General features: G+C 27.2%; 1 protein-coding gene across 1 annotated transcript in view; it reads left to right on the top strand.

The window, feature by feature from the left end:
• The first annotated feature begins 13,911 nt into the window (after positions 1-13,911).
• The window catches only part of LOC106639005 (matrix metalloproteinase-14-like), a 797,797-nt gene continuing 791,418 nt past the window's right edge, over positions 13,912-20,290 (top strand). Inside the window, exon 1 of the mRNA XM_089589223.1 lies at positions 13,912-14,357. Within this exon, the coding sequence (XP_089445349.1) occupies positions 14,223-14,357 (135 nt within the window). The 5' untranslated portion in view covers positions 13,912-14,222. The remainder of the gene's footprint in view (positions 14,358-20,290) is intronic.

Genomic DNA, 20,290 nt, shown 5'->3' with positions numbered 1-20,290 from the left:
ATAACCAAACAAAGTACATGTACATGTTATCTTATACTAATAGTGTTTATGACGCCTAATATATATTCCACCTTGCATATTTAATACAAATTTACTTATATTCTAAGATGCCATTTTAAATTTATACAACAATCTTAGTTTTAGTATCTTAAACTACTTCACATTTAACATGTTTCTCAATCTTTCGAACTTACTTCTGCCTAGAGCTTTGGTAAAAATATGTGCTTTATTTTTTTTTTTTTTAAATAACTTTTACAATATTGTATTCGTATTACGCATAACTTTCATTTACCTTGAGATGATAAGTTTCAATGTAGTTCGACTTTTAAGTGGACTTTCCAAACCTAGCTATACTTATCGCACCAAAATTATCCTTATACATTCGAATTGGATTATTAAAATCAATATCAAAATAAAGCAAGAAGCCTTTTTAAACTTTGAATTCTTTCACACACTCAGACAACGCTACCAACTTAGTATTTGTCGATGATTTTGTAACACTTTTCTGTTTTCTGGATTTTCAATAAGTGACATTTCCATAGATTCTTATTACATACTCTAGCGTTGGTTTTCTATCAATTATATCACCAGCCCAATTACCATTGACAACTCAATCAATAATATCAGTTTTACTTCTTCATTTGTAAGCTAATTTTTAATCACTTATTAAAAATAAATATTTTCAAATTGTGAAAGATATAAAAAATTTGTTTGATCCTAACGTTTTCGAGATCTTTTTAAATAATTCACACTGAAGCTGATGTCAAGTCTACTTTCCGCACTCACTTACAAAAGTGCTTCAATTGAGTTTGTGAATTTAAAATTATTACACACTGATTGTGCTGCTTCTAATTTTAAATTTTGGTTCACGGAAGTCTCATACAATTTAAAATATTTAATATTATACTTTTTTACTTATGTTTTAATACAGTTTTTCTGATAAACGGTCATTTTTTATTCTAACAGTTATAATTTGTGCTTATACCCTAATAAGTACTTACTCCATCAAATTTTTTTAATTTAAAGCTCTTGCACATCATTCTTTTAGAAAAATTTAATTTTTTTTCTATTTTTACCGCAAATCATAAGTTACCCACAAAAAAAATTAAATATACAGCATTATTTTTGTCATTTAAGATATAAAAGCATTAATAACATTCTCTTCTTTTAAAATTTAAACTTCTTAAATTAGTATTAAAACACTGACACCAAGCTCTTGGACCTTTTCTTAATCCATACAATGCTTTATCTAATTTGTATACCTTATTAGAGCCTTCATTAGAGCCTTGTGGATGTTTTACTTATACTACAGACTTTAATTTTTCATTTAAAAACGCTATTTCTACATTTGCCTGTTCGATAATAAAATGACTTTGACAACAATAAGAAAGTTACAGTTTAAAAGCTTGCATTCTTAAAACTGGTGAATACATATTTTCAATTAAATCATTGTGTTAGTATCCTCTTACTACTAACCTAGCTTTAAAAGCATTCTTAGCGTTTTCAGTATAAACCCACTTTAGAAATAAAGTTTCTTCAAACATTTGGTTTGCTTACAGAAATCCTAGTTTAACTTTTGTTTTGACAATTCATTTCTCTGTTTATCGATTTTTTTAACTTTCAGACTCATTATTATTTATCACATTATAATGAGAAACAGGTGTCTCAGCATTTGTAAGAATTTTATAGATAATGTTATCTTATACACAAAACTTCTATCCCTACATCTATTAGGCTTTTTCTTTTTTTAGTTAACTGTTTTAAATTAAATTTATTATTTAATCATTGTCGTTTGTATTAAAATCGCCATTTTTATTTTTTTTATTCTCTTTGTCAACTTTATTTTTATTGAATCTTATTCTAACAATGTCATTTTCTGTTTTCAAACCAATACAATCTGTGCTATCTTTAACGATATTAACATGTCTATTTACTACTATCTTATTATTTATCAGAACTCTATAACCAATATTTATGTAACCTAACAAAATTTTTTTAACTGCTTTTTTTTAACATTTAAATTTTCTTTTTTCCTTTGGTTATTCTTACATACAATCTACTTTTATAAGTTTAAAAATGATTGATTGTAGATTTTCCCTAAACATAACTTTAAAGGTTTTTTTATTGTGTTTAAGGCTATAAGTAATAATTATTTTTTTTATACAAGTAGTTGTTTTTAAGCTTTTTCTGACTCAAATCGATTACATTCTCCTTGTTTTGTAATGAACATCTAGAAATATCTGTAATATCCCTCTTATATTTTTTTGTCGTTCTATTTACGTTATGTACATAAGTTAAACGCAGTGGAATAAATATCTTTCTTGTTTACAAAATTACTTCTATCCTGATTTATACATTCATTTCCACTTTTAGATATTCATCTTTTTATCTTTTTTTCTGTCTTACTTTTCATTAGATTTACACAGGTAACAAAACAATTCTATACTTAATATTTTGGCTTAACACAATACACTTTAGCTACTTTACTGTAATCACCGATAGAACTCAAAAAATATTTTTTGCCATTTCAACTAGTAGTTTTATAAAGACTATTTAAATTAGTATGTACAATTTCTATAATTTATGCGGCCCTCAATCTGTCATTATTTAACTGTAAAGTATGCATTTTATTTTCCAAACAAATTTCGCATTTTTAGTAATCAGTTTATAATTTTTTATGTGAACCATCAAGCATTGGTTTATAACACATTATTTTCAAATAATTTAAATAACCTTAACCTAGTACCTTATGCAATTTTTCTTTTTCATTTTGTGCAATTTTTCTTTTTTATTAACTTGTTCTATGTAATTAAATTCGACTTAGTGTAAATAATTTTTCTTGTTATATGACAAATATTTTTATTTTTAAATGCCAACGCAATTTAATGCTCAGTTTTATTTAGAATCTTTGGCATGTTCTTTATGAATACAATTTTATTTGTTTTTGTTACTTCATTAAAACTTTTCAAATTTCTATCCTTATCTTTAACCAAAAAAAATTTTTTTAGTACATTTATTTGACTTATGCCTAATATTACTAACTTTCGTTGCTTTTAGAGAATGACCATCACTTTTGTTTAAATGAATAGGTTCTTTTAATTCAATGAATTTTTTTTTTTTGTTTCATTTAATTATTTACGAATATAGGGTATGATCGTTTATTTAGAGAAACATACAAAAAATCCTTGCTTAGTACTCAAGGGATCTCTTCGCTTCAGAAATTCAAACAGTATAGAATAATGGTTCCACATACTTTAATTTTAAGCTTTGTTAAGGATTTAGAACTCTGGTCCTACATAAAACATTGATTGACATCAAAAGTTTGAGGTCAGAAACGTTCAATTTCGATAGTCAGATATCTTTAAAATCTTAACGCTGCAAGGTCCCTGGATAAGGCGCTTAAGTTAAAGACAATCAACATGGATAGTCTTACTGAGGCAACAAAATTCCTACAGACTTTAATTATTCGAATTTAAGAGGCTTCAAATTTTATTAACTTTATTAGTAATTATCAGAGCAATCATTTTTAATATTAATTGAAAAAAATAGACCATCATTTATAACAAGATGTGAGCAACCGCTATTACGTTACCATTAAACCTTACTAGTACAGTTGTTTATTTTAAAACGTGACTCATTCAGTATTTTCCTCAATTCTACATTGAAACTACTGAAGTAAAATTTATTTTCATGCCATCGATTATTTTGTTGCCAACCATTTCTTTAACGACGTTGACTAGAACCTCTACCGGCTCCATGACCTCAGTCTTAGCCTCCACGATGTTGACGCACGAGGCAGTATGTTCATTATGTAGCTTAATTTGTAATTCTTAAGTCACATTTGCTCCAGCCTTTTATTTTTTATTAATGAATACTTTAGACTCATTAGGAAATAAACTAAAATTGTCAAAATGTTTGAACTTTAAATATTTAAATTTGTTTCTCACACAAATTTTCAGTCCAGTAGACTTCTTTATATATATGGGTAATTCTTTTACAAATCTAACGGATTTTGACCTTCACCTCCCTCATTGAGCTGAAAATTTTTTCAAGTTTCTGTAATAAAAAATAAGAGATACGTGTCCGATAAATTTTTTTTCTATCGCCTGTTTTCGATTTAATACGTAATAACAAATTTTATAATAGTTGCTGGAGACTTATTCTAAACAATATATGGCTTCAAATCCTTAAGAGCTACACAATTTTTACCAACTGCACTTTTTTAACGAAAGAGTTGAACTTCAAGAAAAAAAATTGAAAAAAAAAAATTATTAACAAATTAATAATGTTATTAACGTATTAATTGTTTGAATCAATTTTTAACAGTTGCCCCTGAAGTGAATCAAGTTTTTATTATTACCATCGTCTTCTGAGTTAAATTTTACGTAAAAATCATGTTTTTAGAATATGGAGACGTTTTATTTATTATTGTAAAAATACTAACTTATGTAGCACGTAACGGTAAAAAAACTAGTTTTCGTGTATGAAATGATATCTGTACCTCATATCAAAAAATATTAAACGTAAAAAATGTAAATTATTAAAAGATCTACAACTTTTGCATTTACCATTTATCAGTATAACCTCAAAATCTTGTATTATCATGCAAAAAAGCGAGAAATCACCATTTTATTATTTATTAAGGGTAATTTTTTACTTTTAAAACGAAGATAAGCAATAATAAGTAAATAAATTATATTTTATTGAATTTATAAAAAATGTGTTATAAAACACAAAACCAATATTATAATTGTTTAATATTTATTTACAGATGTGATAAAACTTTCATATGCAAGTGAATTTTTTTACAGTTTCATAACAAAATTATGTCACTCGAAAATTGTCACGATATTTTTTTTTCGTTTAAAGAAACCAGCCTCGCTTCTAGTTCTTGACGAGATAGTGGAACCATGCTATGATATTTAAGCGTTCCATTAATCGTTGTTGCTTTTAAAAATCTCTCTGACACTAATTTTCTTTCTTCTTCGTAATCATCATCTGTAGAATAAAGACAAGTAACATTCGGCAGTGATTCTGTGGCCCCATCAAAAAGTTCTCGCAGCGTTCGAATGGGATTATTTATTCTCTGAAGACTTGGTCTGACAGCTAGTGGTTTTACAGTATCGCCTATATCGTTGCATGGCCCCTTTTCATGTGAAATGGGAAAAAAATGCCACCCTGCTGCTATTTTACAGTCTTCAAAGTGATGAGTGAGATTAAAGAAGTTCTTTTTGTTTTTATAGTGTCCACTCGCACTTCAGACATGTATGTTATTTTATTAACACACGGTAAATTTATTGTAATAAATTCAATCAACTGCTTTCGATATATATGAACGGCAATAGTGTCGTGATATAGGCATTTAGAAATGCAAACAAATCTTGAAATTATTAATTCATCCTAGTCATTCCTATAATTAATTAAAAATGGGTGTATGGTTGCCTAATCGTTTTTCCAATGTATACCCTGAACCAAATTTTAAATTATGAAAGCATGATTTTTTGAATAGTTGCAAATGATGATACACTTATTTTCTCTCAGTTTGTTTTTCATCTGATTTAAAAAACCAGTTTGTTTGTTAACCAAAAATAAATAAATCATCAATTTTGGTAAACCTTCCCTTAACTTTTGTAAAAATTCATCTACTGGAGAAATCAGGGTCTGCAATGAGGTTCTCTCAACCGTAACCCATCGTTTGTAGGTAAAAATTTAAATACATTTTTCTTTCATCATTAAAAATTTTCTCCAGTTGCTCACTAACATTCGTCACACCTGGGCACTTTTTACAAGAATTTAACTAACAATCAGTCGTTTTGTTTTGCATACCATACGATCCAAACAATTTTTATAACTGATCAAAGGTGGCTCAAAACCAGAAGTAAGTGATTTAAAATTAGCACCACTTCCTTATAAACTAACATTTTTATGTATAGGACATGCACAAACAGAGTGAGTACCAGAAACACCTGCCAAAATGCAAAATATCGGCTTTAAGCTAACAAACTTTGAGAAACTACGTTTCATAGTTGGATACGTACTAGTAAAAATTCAATACAATTCTTTTAAATTATTTAATACGCGTCTTTTTTTAATAGGTACCGATTCGCCGTCTACTTTTATCGAAACATTATCTGTTTTTCGGGCATATATTGAATGAAGTCGTCAGACTGTTACAAGCTAACAATGGTATCTAGAACATTATCATCTAAAGATGGACTTTGTTTTGGGTTTGGATCCCTAATTAATCCCTTATCTCGAGCAACATTTTTTGCTATGCCTATTATAAGACGAGTTGCGGAAGGAAATGTAACCTTAATTTTTTTATAAGACCACGATCGAAAAATAGTCAAAACTTTAATTTTATTAACGTGGTCGGCCAAAGTGTTGAAACTTTTTTGCAAAGCGCTTTTTATCAAGGACTTGACGTCATCTACTTCAAGATCATCTGGATTATCTCGGCTCAGATTGAACATTTTTTTATTAATTACGGACGATGTTTGTTTTGATTTTTCTTCAAAATACCTTTTCGATGATAGTTTTGTTTTTTGATGGGCTAAAATCCTAAGAAGCTTAATCCTTTCTTTAAAAAATCCACTCATTCTTTTTGCAAAGATGGATTATCTCTCAAAAATCCAGATGTATTGTCACTGCTCCCAACTTTTATATCAGATTCTTCATTTGAAGAATTCTCCTTTTGTAGCTTAAACAAAAAAATTAGACTAAAACATCGACATAAAATTCTATGAGAGGTTAAGTATGTCTGAACTTAATATAATAATCAAAATATTGTACATTCCAATTCAGTTCGATCATTTTTATTCTCTTTTGTGTCTTCTGTTTTTAACTTTGATAACTTTAAGCGGCAAAAAGAACAAATTTTTTATTGTAATGCACCTGACAAAATTGAAAAGTCCAGTTTGAAAAGTTGGTTTTTATTTGCTGTCCTGAAATCAGAAGTGTTTGTTGTAAGATGTTTTAGATTAAAAGGATTAAAACATCGGTCTGATCGATAACTAGTATTTTGCATTCAAAGTGCCTCTTGCCGTGGCATTGTTACAAAGTAAAAATTATTCAACTTTAAATTACAACGAGTGGAAATATGTTTTGGTAGTAGACCAAAATAAACGCACAGCTCATCCAAAAGCCAACGAACGCGTAGTACAAGAAATGTACGCGAGTAGCGTGGGTAATACTTTGAACCATAGATCGTACTGTAGGCAGGCTTTCCCATGAAATTTTAAAATTCACAAAAAGATAAAATTTCGTGGGAAAGCCTGCCTACAGTACCTACAGTAAAAATTTATCAAAAAGATAAAACATCTGTTTTTTATATAAAAACAGACAATTGATAAGACAATTAAGAACAAAAAAGCAGTAAAGAAATTTGAAGAACAAAAAACAGCTTACGTGTTGATGTCATCTCGAGCATTTTTATTATAATTATTTTGTCCAGTGGTTAATATTTTTTTTTTGTCTTTAATGAAAATTCGTTTTTCACTATTTAGAAGATAAGATTGGAAAACAAATCACTTATGATTTAATTTTAATAAAAATTTATATGAAATAAATAATAAAATGGTGATTTCTTGCTTTTTTGTATGATAATACAAAATTTTAAGGTTATACTGATAAATAGTAAATACAAATGTTGTAAATTTTTTAATTATCTACAATTTTTACGTGTTTTTTTGATACGAGGTACAGATATTATTTTATACTTAAAAAACAGTTTTTTAACCACTACGCACTACATAAATTAGTCTCTATATTTTAAAAACATGTTTTTACGTTCAATTTGACGCACAATTCGATGGTTATAATAAAAATTTGATTTATTTCTGAGGCTGTTGTTAAAAATCGATTAAAACAATTTAAAAAATTATATTGTTGATAACCATATTAATTTGCTTATAATTTTTATTTTTAATTTTTTTCCTGTAAGTTTAACTCTTTAGCTACAAAAGTGCAAGTGGTAAAAATTTTGTAGCTCTTAAGGATTCGGAGCCATGTATTGTTTAAAATGAGTCTCTAACCACTGTTATGAAATTTGTCATAACTTATGAAATCGAAAACAGGTGATAAAAAAAACATTTCTCGGACACGTATCTCTCATTTTCAATATAGAAACTGGAAAAAAATTTTCAGCTGAGTCGGAAAGGTGACCATTAATTTTTGCAAAATTAGTGTGGTTTGTTAAAGAATTACTTAAATATTACATTGAATTTCTTATTATTTTATATACCCTCACTTTGTCTCATAACTGTAACTTATCATTTTAATTCTCACTATACGTAAGATTCACTGCCTTTAAATCCTTTTCAATCCACTCTTTTTCTTTATCCATCTTTGTCACGGCCCTCGTTAATACTAAGTCGCTTTTTTTAGTTCTAGAATTATTGCAGTTCTTCTTTTTCAACACTCAAAATATTTTTTATCGAACACCGGAATTTTTACTTTATTCCAAGTTATCGTTATTTCTGTTTTGTTCGAATCTTCTAGAATTCTTTTTACTCTAAGTACTTTTTTGTTATTTTCACGAAAACTTTTTTCAAATTCTGAACTAGTGTTAAATTGATACTATATTTTAATTTCGTAAGTGTTGGATCACCCCTTACACTTGAACTCTAGTAGTTAATTGTTATGAGCCACTAAAGCAAAACGTTAAAATTAAAAAAAAACATTATTAACTACGAACTTGGCTACCATGTTAAAAGTACTTGGAGGCAGTAAATTAGTAATATAACACTTGTGAATACCTAAATTATTATATTTTACAATAGAAATAAATATTAATCAAGATTACAAGATCTTCTGTCTCATTGTACCAAGAGACTCTACGAGAGCGTGCGTGGGCGTTAACGGCTATGTTTTGTTTGCCTTTCGTGTATAATTGTACAAAGTCCATATATATATAAATCATCTTGCACTTATAGTATTTATGATGCATAAAAGACGTCCGTACTCACATATTTAGTTTAAATTTACTAATATTCTAACACTAATAAGTGTGAAAAATGCGTGTCTAGTCTTATTTTTATAATAAAATATCCAATTTAAAAAGAAATTATGCTATAAAGCAACACAATCAAAGTTTTTTTATCGATAACGTACGAAGTAATTACTATTTAAAGACTGCCCTTTAGTCACAAAAAATGGCTGCAAAAGTATTAGAGGCTTGTGTTTCCCTTGAAAATTTACAGTTTTGACGAGCGACACCTTGAAGAAGAATAAAAAGTTTTTAAATTTTTTATGTATTCTTAATGATTGCAACATCAACAAAAGTTACAAGTATTTTTAAGAACAAACAAACATTTTATCTAAGGCTTCAATGGTATTTAAGTTGAGGTACTAGAATACGACAAAATTAATATTTTCTTTTTAATAATGCTGTTAGAAACGCATTCGATTGAATGTGACATTCTGATTCTAACGTTTTGTACTTTACGAAGGTTGAGAAAATTGTAGCAATCTTGTTAGATTCTTTTGTTACGACAAGCTAGTACAGTACTACAGTTTGGAAAATATATAAGTCAGTCCCTCCCAAAGTCAAAACTCTTACAGTACATAATTTGATATGACACAATCGTGGAGATCAGCGCTTGCAAGTGCTGAAAAATTCAGAATTCTTATGAGTCGGAACTTTTTTGTGCGTACATGTTTCTTACCAAACTAAAGAGTGGACACATTTTTGATCTACAACAAATTAACATGGCTTCATATTAAAGAAACTAATTTTAATATATCGAGAAAAATTGTAAGAATTTAAATAACACCTTATAAATCTAGCATCTGACATATTACTTCTCTCTCTAAATTCTGAGTTCATCTTGCCTTATTTAAGCTTAGCAATTTCTTTGAAGTGTTAAGAATATGAAACAACCTCAGTTTTTGGGTTAAATAGCTCTCTGTTTAATACATTATATTATAAAGCTAAGCCACCTAAGCAACTTGATCGATTTAGTAGAAAATTTAACTATCTTTGGAATGCCCTAAAAGTGAGACGCTCCTTAATGATGAAAACTTGGCCATTCGGCCTTTAGCAAATAATGTTTCTTAATTAGTTAAAGAAGTTTTGAGATAGACATCTCCTTAGTTCACGCTGAAATTAGCTTGGACATAAAAAAGTTCGCTGTTGATGGAATAAACCAGATTTATTTAAATACATGGTAACAATCCCAAAAATTATAGCACAATAATAACAATTTTTTGTATTTATCATCGTTCTTAGGCTCAGATATGGCTTTTCCTATACAAGCACAGTGTTTTTGCAGCCATCAGTGCAATCCCAACTCATAACCAGTGTAGGCACGTTTGAATAACACCACTTATTGAATAACAATTTCAATTTCATGGACAAAGCATAAAAGAAACAATTAATCGACCCTTTAAAACAGCACAGGCACAGTGAGACTGAAGTAGTTACCCATCCAAGTACTTATCGCACCAAATGGTGCTTTACTTTGGAGATCGACGAAAACTTAGCTACACCACTGAACCACCGTTACTACTAAAAAAACAATAACAATTTTATTGAGTAACACTCACAATCGCCACAGTTATCCAGACGATGCAGCTTTTTTCATGTATGTTGATGGTAAATATGCATATATTAGTGACCAATTTATATACGGCTATATTTATGGTATAGCCACTCACACTAAATTAATAATAGAAAAAGGTCACATCATCACTTTTGTGGACTAATAATCTTGTTTATTGTATCGTTACTATTTTTATTGATTAAATTTTAAAAAAATCTCTAAAGTTTACTCATCATTTATTATCACTCCTGTAAATGTACTATGAATGTTATGTAGGAAACTTATAGAGATATTATGAAAATGATTAACCTTCAACAAGATGCCAAACGTACATGTAAAGTAAATATAAATAATTCAAAGTATCATATTTTGAATAGTGTTATATCACGGTAGTAACTTGAAAAATTGTTATACAAATATATCACATCATCTAAATTAACTATTTTACGTCATTGATAAATATATTGTCAAAAAATATAAGCTACAAGGTGCTAAAGATCCTGGTATTTTGTTTTTAGAGCCAATTTGAAGTATTTTGAGGGCTTCAATGAAAAAAATGAAAAAAAAAATTCAAACACAAAATTTACGTGAACGAACTAAAAAGCAACTTAAAATAAAGAAATAAAAGTTTTCTTATTTTGTAAGCCATTCTCTTTTATTTTTAGGATAACAGGATGACTTAAGAAGTCTATAAAAAAAAAAAAAAAAAAAAAATCTATAAAACAAACTAACTTCAGTGTTAACCAAAAAAGGATTATAACCATCTTTAATAAATGATAACAAAAAAAATAATCTCCTCATACGATAGTATGTACTACAGAAGTTATTTTAATACTGAAAACAACAATATTCAGAGGCCTTTTCCAAACTAAGTACTATATATCTTATGCTATTTATTTATAAGTCTTTAACAAAATAAAAAATTTTCAAATTGATATGATCACGAAAATAAATCATGTTTGTTGCCTTCAGACATTTTGAAATAAGAAAATAACTATCTTTATTCTAATATGAGTGTGGAAAAAACTTTTACAACAATACAAAATTACAGATTTACAAAATAATAAAATTAATTACTTTATAACATTAAGTTTAATGATATGTTCAAGAGCTTTTATTTATATTTTAAGCAATTACGTGAATTGATAATATTTGCTTATTATGATTTAATTAGGTCATGAGCTTTCACACTTACCATTACATATTATAAATAAGACACTTAAGACTAAAACGCTTCTTATTTATGTATAATATTAAATAGTTCCTTACGTTCTAACTATTTAGGCTATATTTTGTTTTCTCAATAAAAAAAAAACTTCAAATATTAAAGTTTATATAACGAAATTTAATAGAATTCTTTTGAAAAGCCGTAAGAAATTTTTAAAACTTGCTATACACGTCAAAATTAGTGTAACGCTGCCCTGACAAGTTTAACATATTAAATTTTGTAATATCACAAAATAATACTAAATTTTGCTCGGTAAAAAGAAAGTTACCTTATTAAAGAATTAAATTGATTATAAAGTAGATACACGATGGTTTATAAAATTAAATCAATTTATGTTGAACTCATTACTTTGTCAGTCCTTAATTTCGTTTCGTCTATTGTTTTATTTGCTCGGGTTATTTGATAAAGACATTTATTAAATTATTTTCCTAGTTTTAGTAAAAAAAAGTCTTTTAAATGTCAAAAAACTGAACCAAACCTTATACCTAATTTTATTACTTAATAGTTTTTTATTGTAAAATTTTGTTCTGCTTGAAAATTGTCATACAAATTTGTGTTGAATTATTCAATAATTTTTGGACATTAACAGCATCGTCATGTAGCAAGAAACTAGACTTTATTTCTTGATCTTGTTTCTTTTAAAACATTTTATTTCGTTAAATACTTTAGAATAAGAAGCATTTGAAATATTTTACATTTTAGAAAATAGGGGTTTGGAGTAATTGTTGGGATTATGATCAAAATTTCTACTGTTATACGTACCAGCGTATTAGAATACGAGTTTTAAAGTTATAAGTGTTCGTGGATGGATATCCAGAACACATGAAATGCACCTAACCTTATACTTAAGATATAATTTCGATTTTATTTATAGAGTCCTTATTATGATATTGTTTTAGTTAAAAGTCTTATTTGTGTTATTTTTCTTATTAATTTACGAAACTATTGCGATTATAACTATTATTTTTTTCCTTCATGATGTTAAAGTTGTAATTTTTCTGCATATAACAACTTTTTTATGTGAAAACTCTTTTTTTTTCCATTAACTTTGCAATAAAGAACTACTGCTTGTACAACAATTGAATTTGACGAATTTTTAATTTCTGTTACTTAAATTTCTCTCTTAAGTTGTTGAAACACAGAAAACTAAAAAAATGTTTTTCAGATAAATATGGTTATCATTCTACTTTTAATGTGATTTCATGAGTAACATAAGTTAAAATTCTAAAAATTAAAAATTTGCCATGCTTCTGTTTTAACAAAGTTTTTTTGGTTTGTGTAACAACCGATAAGTGTCCAACAGCTGTAAAATACAAAGTTGATATTTTAAAATAAGGTTATTCCTAAAAACTACTATTTTTATAAATGTGATACCTGTTTGTACTTCTTCGTTAAAATAAATAGTTGTACTTTGTAAGCAAAAGTTATAATAAAAATAACACTTACAACAGTAACACTTATAGCATCAATGATGTTAAAAGATATAATAAAATTTATAACAGCTGTTGTAATAATTAAAAAAGCAGTAACAAAAATGATTACAAAAACAAAAACAATATCAACAATTAAAATAATAATAATAGTAATAACATTAACAATAATAATAATAATAATAAAAATTCTAGTACCATTAATCATAATAATATGCTGATCTCTAGTCTTCTATGTCCATGCCAAATCTCATCCTGTTGTATCAGATCTTTCAGTTTTGTATGAATAAAATAGTTGCTAACTTATGGAGTCAAATTAGTTAAGGAAACTGCTTTTTGCTCACAATTTTTCTCAATTATTAATTATCATTTGTATCAAACTGTCATAAGTTAATTTGATTATGTCACTCTAAGAACTCCTTATGACATACTTTTTGTTAAGAAAGTAATAGGATCAGATGAATTAAAATATTTTTGAGTATTATTTATAATAATGTTTCTTAAAGGACAAGAAAATAATTAGTAAGTTTAAAATTTGATGTAAATAAAATTGTTAACACTTATAAAAATTTAAGCTAAGATTTGTGTACGATCGTCCAGGCGTATGTATCTACATACACACACATATCTACAACCAACTGAGTTGGTGACTCTGTGATGGTGGGAGGTTGTACGTGATGTGAATAGTGTTCTGACATCACGTTAAGTAAGAGTGTCTTTAGAAATAAGCGTAAAATTAAATTTTATTTCTTAGTTTGATTTTCAATAAGATATTACAAGAAATAGTTTAAAATCTCATGACAAGTTTAACTTACTAGATCATACATGTTCCTATTCTATTAAAGAGAATTATTTTTAACGTTTCTTTACTTTACATACATAAAAAAGTGAAGACAAGGTAAATAAGGAACAAAATATATAATAGTTGATTTAAATATTCGTCATATAAAGATGATGTTCAGAAACTAGAATGTAATAAGTTAAAAATAAGCATTAAAACAATTATTAATAAGACTATTTAAAATGTTAAGAGTGATTGGGCAGTTCCTAGTTAATTCGTGGTTTTTTTCACACAAACTTTCAGTTTATTTCCATGTATTTATGTTCATAAAAGTGATTGATACAGTTTCATGGAATCTTTCGTCTACTACAGCTATGGTACAGCCGTTACTTTAATAATTACTGTCTTACTGCTCTTGTATTATTCTTAAAAAAATAATTTTTTTCTTATTTAAACTGTTTTAAGTTTATTATCTCCTATCGAATGTTCAATGGATAATATTAACATAACAATATTGAATTTTTTTAAGAATTATGTTTATTTTTTGCTGAAGTTTTATTCAATTTTTCACAAAAAATATGAGGCGTCAAAAATATATTAAATTTTTGAACATATTTATTTTGCATGCTTGTATTACTATGCATGTATATCCGTGAACAAATATATCTATTTGGTTTTTTAGATGTAGTGAGATTTTTATGAATATAGTAAAATCTTATAACAATCACATTGAAGAATATGTACATTTTTGGGCACACTATGACTTTACATATTTAAAGATAAATAAGTAAAATGCAACTACTAAGTTGTATTAACGTGGCTTTAAAAAAATAATTTGGATTCTTAATGTTGTATCAATCTTCGCATTGCATTATTCAATAAGGTAACAATAGTGAGCTTAATATTTAAACATATTTAAAATATTGGTTGTATTGTAAATAATATTAACTCTGAAAAACAATAAAATCATTTTTTTAATATTAACAAATAAGGACTTACAGTTTTGGAATTTAAAATTTTTGAATTTTAAATAAAAGAATTTCTCTAGTTTCTTCAAACATTTTGTATTAAGAATATAACTCTACACGATCCCATTTTTACTTGTATTTTGTACACATCCAGTTATATACTCTTTTCCACACATACGCACACACACATGCACGCATAAATATATTATCTATAGGACTGTATGAACATTGTACTTCAACACTTATAAAAACACACCCATATGTGTAAGATAATGTATATATAAGTAAGATTTTATGTGTTCTAAGCAATTTGAAAACAAACTTTAAGCACGACTGCATAAAAAAATAAAAATTAATTTAAATAATACTCTAAATTTTTCTTAACGTCTCTAAAATTTTTGGTTAATTTTTAGTAATTGCAGCAGAAATATATAAACACACACCTTCAGATTTCTTACATAACGATTTTTTAACCATAAGTTGCAACATTTAACTTTCAACGTTCAAAAATTTATTTCCACAATGAATATGTAATACATATTTTTTCTGAACTTTTGACAAACTCTAGTCTCGGCCAGGTTATTGTTATAAGTATTGCTTGTTAGACACCTTTACTATTAGTAAAATTTATGAGTTTTGAAATAAATTAACAAAGCTCTTTTACACACAAATCTCTGCACTATATTGGTTTTTATTAAGGAATTTACTTAGAAACTACTGATTTGGTCTTAGTCAAAACTTTTGAGTCTTATAATACACTAAGTTTTCATACTGGCCTATTGCAAAAATGTAAATAAAATATTAGCTTGCTATTTTTGCCTTTGAGCTTTCTTCATAGAGAACAAAGGTAGTTACGTCAACATAACATGCAAGACCATATTCTTTTAGGCCAGAAATTTCAATATCATACTTATGTATTTTAGGGTCGAACATTCTATTGTTTTTTTTCTCAATACTTTTTGATGAGTTATTATTACTAACAAAAATAAAAAAAAGGCCAAAAATACAAACGGGGACCTGACGTGTAAGAATTGTATCATTTAAAATGTTGATTCTTTAATCAGAACTACGAAAATTCTTAGTCGTATATAGATTATTATTTTAAAGGTCTGCTTGTAATTTAATCGAAACTTATCTTTTTCTTACTTAAAATTATTTTGTAGTATAGGAATTACTTGTTTTCAGCAATAAAGTTTATCAGTTAGTGATCCAATGGAAAAAATATTGTGCATCTAAAATAAATTTCGTTTACTTTAGAAATGCACTCATTTAATTTTTTTTTATTGTAAATTAACGCTTTTCTGTATCATATGATTATTTGGATAAGCGTACAAGATACTCTGAGATTCGAAAGAAAATTACAAATAAAAAGTCTTCTTATTCTTCCTTACCGTAGTTTAAAGATTTAGACTATATTCTTTGTCAACAAATTTTCTCCAGTTTACTAATGAAAACTTTATTATTTAATTTTTTTAACTCTTTACTGCTTTTTGTTAGTCATGATAATAACAAGTATGCAGACTATCAATTATTTAAATAATTTGTATGGAAATACTTAAGTTATCTGACATAATTCATAGAGTTTAAAAGCCCTTAAACTAGTGTGATGGTTGTTATTACAGTTGGTGATGTACTTTTTACACTCTCTATTCCTTACTTGTGTAAAGTAATTGATCTAAACTTAAAAAGAGCTTGTGTCTTTTGAAACATTCTAACATAAACCAAAAATTTTACGTGAAGTAAAAATAATTTTTTGGTACTATGTGGCGACGTAAATAAAACACCTTAGTTATCACAAATTCAAGTTTTTGTATTCTTAATCAAAACTCACAAATACTAACCCATACAGTTTTCTATTTTCATTCAAATACGTTATTTTAGCAGACAACTAATTATCTAGTTACTTACAAATACACTGATGTTTATCCACACCTATTGTAATAGGTTTTTAACACAGCAAAGTAATCTATTGAAACTTTGTTTTCTTTGTGTTGTTAAGCGTTAAGAACTGAAACATTAAAATATTGAAAGTAGAAGAGCAGACAAAATTATTCTTTCAACAAACTACTTTTTCAATTATTTATTATTTCAATTATTTACGTACAGAAAAAAAAACAGAAATCCAATAGAATTTCAATATTTTTCAGCAAAAATCAGTATTTTTATATGATAACACAAGTTGAGGTTCAATCAAATCAGTCAAGAACATGTGTTTTTCATTTATCAGAAAAATTTGTCAATACAGAAGCAAAATACATATAATACTGGTATTAAATACGTGTGTTATGTAGGTAAAGGCATGATTTACAATTTAATAATTAGTTCTTGCTGTATGTAAAATGAGTTATTATTTTACAATTTTTATTGATATAAACTTGTTAATATAGTTAAAAAATCAACTAATTCGAATGTTTTTATGTGCAATACAACCGAAAAATAAGAACATTGATAAAAGTAACAAGAATTATGTATGATCCCTAGATAGTTACTTACTCCTGACTTTAAGGGTCATTGAATACGCGGACCATGATAACTTAATTCTAACGCTGTAGCAACTAAAAGATGACGCTTCTCAAATTGAATCTTTAACAATGTAGACGTATCATGTTATTAGCAAAAATATGACAAGAACATATTATACCTCAAAATGATATTTATAACAAGTTCCAATCGTAACGGCTTCTTGTAAGAGAGCTATTTAACACATGTTTTTGGTCCATCCTACATACACATAAGTGTGTGTCATGTACATATTTTTAATGACATACTTCAGACATCAAAATCAAAGTCACAACCTTCAGTAGACAAATTTTAAGCCTCATATAGAGGTGATCCTAAGGTATTCTTGGTACAATGAATTGTAAAGAAAAAAAACAACAATAAATGACGAGACAGCCAATTACTGTTTAAGTTTCACTTTTATTATGACACAACTTTGATGACTCAGTTGTAAGCTTTCGTAAGACAAATCTAGAACACTGTGCAAGCGTTATATAGTTAATATAATATATTGCTCTTTTATATTGTATTACAGAATGGTATGTACAACTACTCTTAATCACAACAGTTTCTTGTTGAATAGTTATTTAATAGTTGTTTGTGGTCCATTTTATATGCATACAAATTTGTGCTATGTACGTGTTCTATGTCATTTCTATAAGGCATTCAACCTAGAGTCCTCATGTACAATAGGCTTTGGAATCTTTGACACATTTAACAATTGTAGAAAATAAAAAATTATACGGTGAGTTACTGTTTTAGTCTTAGCTTAGTAATGACAAGGATTTTGTCACTTTATATTTGGTCTCCTTAATTAAAATTTGAAACAATGTACACATACATAACAATGATTTAATTTTTTTCATTCAGTATGCAGCTGATTGAGGTAGGTGTTTTTTTGAATCAAGATCTTTCAGTGGGCAAGTAGTAAGAATCCTTACACTGGTATTATGTGCCTATCATAGTTACATTATCTTAAGATAATAAATTAACAATCTGTTGAAGGTAAAAATGCTTAACAAATACATGAAAAAGTTTGATTTTTTTTAAAGAACCACACTAGGACAAAAGACTCATCGTAAGAATGATTTATGTGAAACAAGATTATCACAGTATTTTTGAAATCATGATGTATATCTATTCAGCAATACAAATTTTCCTTTAGTATAAACGTTAAAGAGCCTTCAAAAATTAGCTCTACTACCTTATTTCTTTTCCCTGTCATTTACCTTACAAAATTTAATAAAGTTTTTTCTTGACAACCGTCAGCAATTTTTTTTTTTTTCTTACTCAAACTCTTAAATATCATTTAGATAAAAACAAACTATTCAAAATAAATAAAAGTTATTAGGAACCAGAGTTATGGCTATATTTACCAATCAATTTATATTCCAATATTTCAATGTCTGTTTGACATCCTACTCAGTGATCTATGCAAACAAGACAATGTACGAAATGGAAGCAACATGATTTATTGAAACATCAGTAAGTTAGAGCAATGAAAATGGCTGTTTATGTTTTAACCGACTAACAGAAAAGTTTTCCAGCTTTTTACTTATCGCTTGTCTTTCATAAATCTATACATTGTCTAGCCTGCAAGTCAAAAAATAAATCGTCACTGTCATACTGTTTTTGAAAAACGTCAACAAATTCTTACTTAAATGAGTAAAAGTAACGCATGTATTATTATTTTAGTTGCTTACAACATGAAAAATCGAGATGCTTACATGGCTTCAGCTTACTCACTTTGGACTTGGTCATGCAGCGCACATTTCTTGCATCGTCAAATTGACATAGTTACTTGAAGAAGATGCTGTCACGAAGACATCAAAGTATTGGATTGTGAATGGTTTTATAAATGTAGCCATACTGTCTCCGGCATCTTTTACTTTATTTAAAATACGATGGCGAGAAAGCTAGTAACAAAAGTTCTTTAATTATGATTATTATCACTTAGTGTTAAATCTGCAACTACTGAAAGTCAAATAAGAACATAATGCTATTATTTTCTGAGTATTTGATGAGTTTTTGTTTGGATTTTTTATTGTACTGCTGTTAATCTAATAGTATAACGGAGCTGGTAAAAGTTACACAGTAAAACGTTCTTAAAAAAGCTTTTGTTATATTGAATCGACATACGTTGTGTAATTGTTTCTAAAACCTGCCTCTACGTATTGATAATTCTTTGTCTTCAATTCATTACACACAGTGCTTATTCAGCAAATTAAATATTTATGGAAGTATCCAGTCGTTAACTAAAAAATATTTATCTTATAGCAATGTGGCTATAAATTAAAATTATTCCTTACCTAACTTATGTATGTCAAAATTTGTAAGAAATAATCACATCTGGAGTGCACAGACAGTTGGAAAATGAAGCTTTAGAAAATCTTATATACGTACTATACCATATGTCTCTTTAAATCGTACTGTATAGTATTTTAAAAAAGGTTACGTTAATGTTGGAAAATGGTTTAAAATAATCTGAGAAAACTACTGCTCGCAAAGATTGGTTTTGTAGTCGTTGCAATTTAAAAAAGTGAAAAAAAACTAAATATATCTTTGTTTACCGTAATAAGAAAGTCTTCCTTAAAAATTTTAAAATATTACTAATAAATTTCATTATATAATAGAGAATTTCAATTAAAAACTGTTAACTTTGTTTTATAAAATTACCAAAGACTAAAATTTTCATTGATTCTAGAAGGACTTTCTAAGATATACACTTTTAAATAGTTAGGCATTCTAGCTCAAAGTCATATAAGAGTTTTGTTATCTATCAATACGTTAAATTGACAATTGGTTACATAAGTTTATGTATTTTTCGGGGAAAGTCAGATATT

The sequence above is a fragment of the Copidosoma floridanum genome, unplaced genomic scaffold (assembly GCF_036245765.1).
Source record: "Copidosoma floridanum isolate Cflo_tuat_1 unplaced genomic scaffold, Cflo_Japanese_pri ptg000008l, whole genome shotgun sequence".
In the NCBI taxonomy this organism is placed as follows: Eukaryota; Metazoa; Arthropoda; class Insecta; order Hymenoptera; family Encyrtidae; genus Copidosoma; species Copidosoma floridanum.
This window is presented reverse-complemented; position numbering and strand designations above follow the sequence as displayed.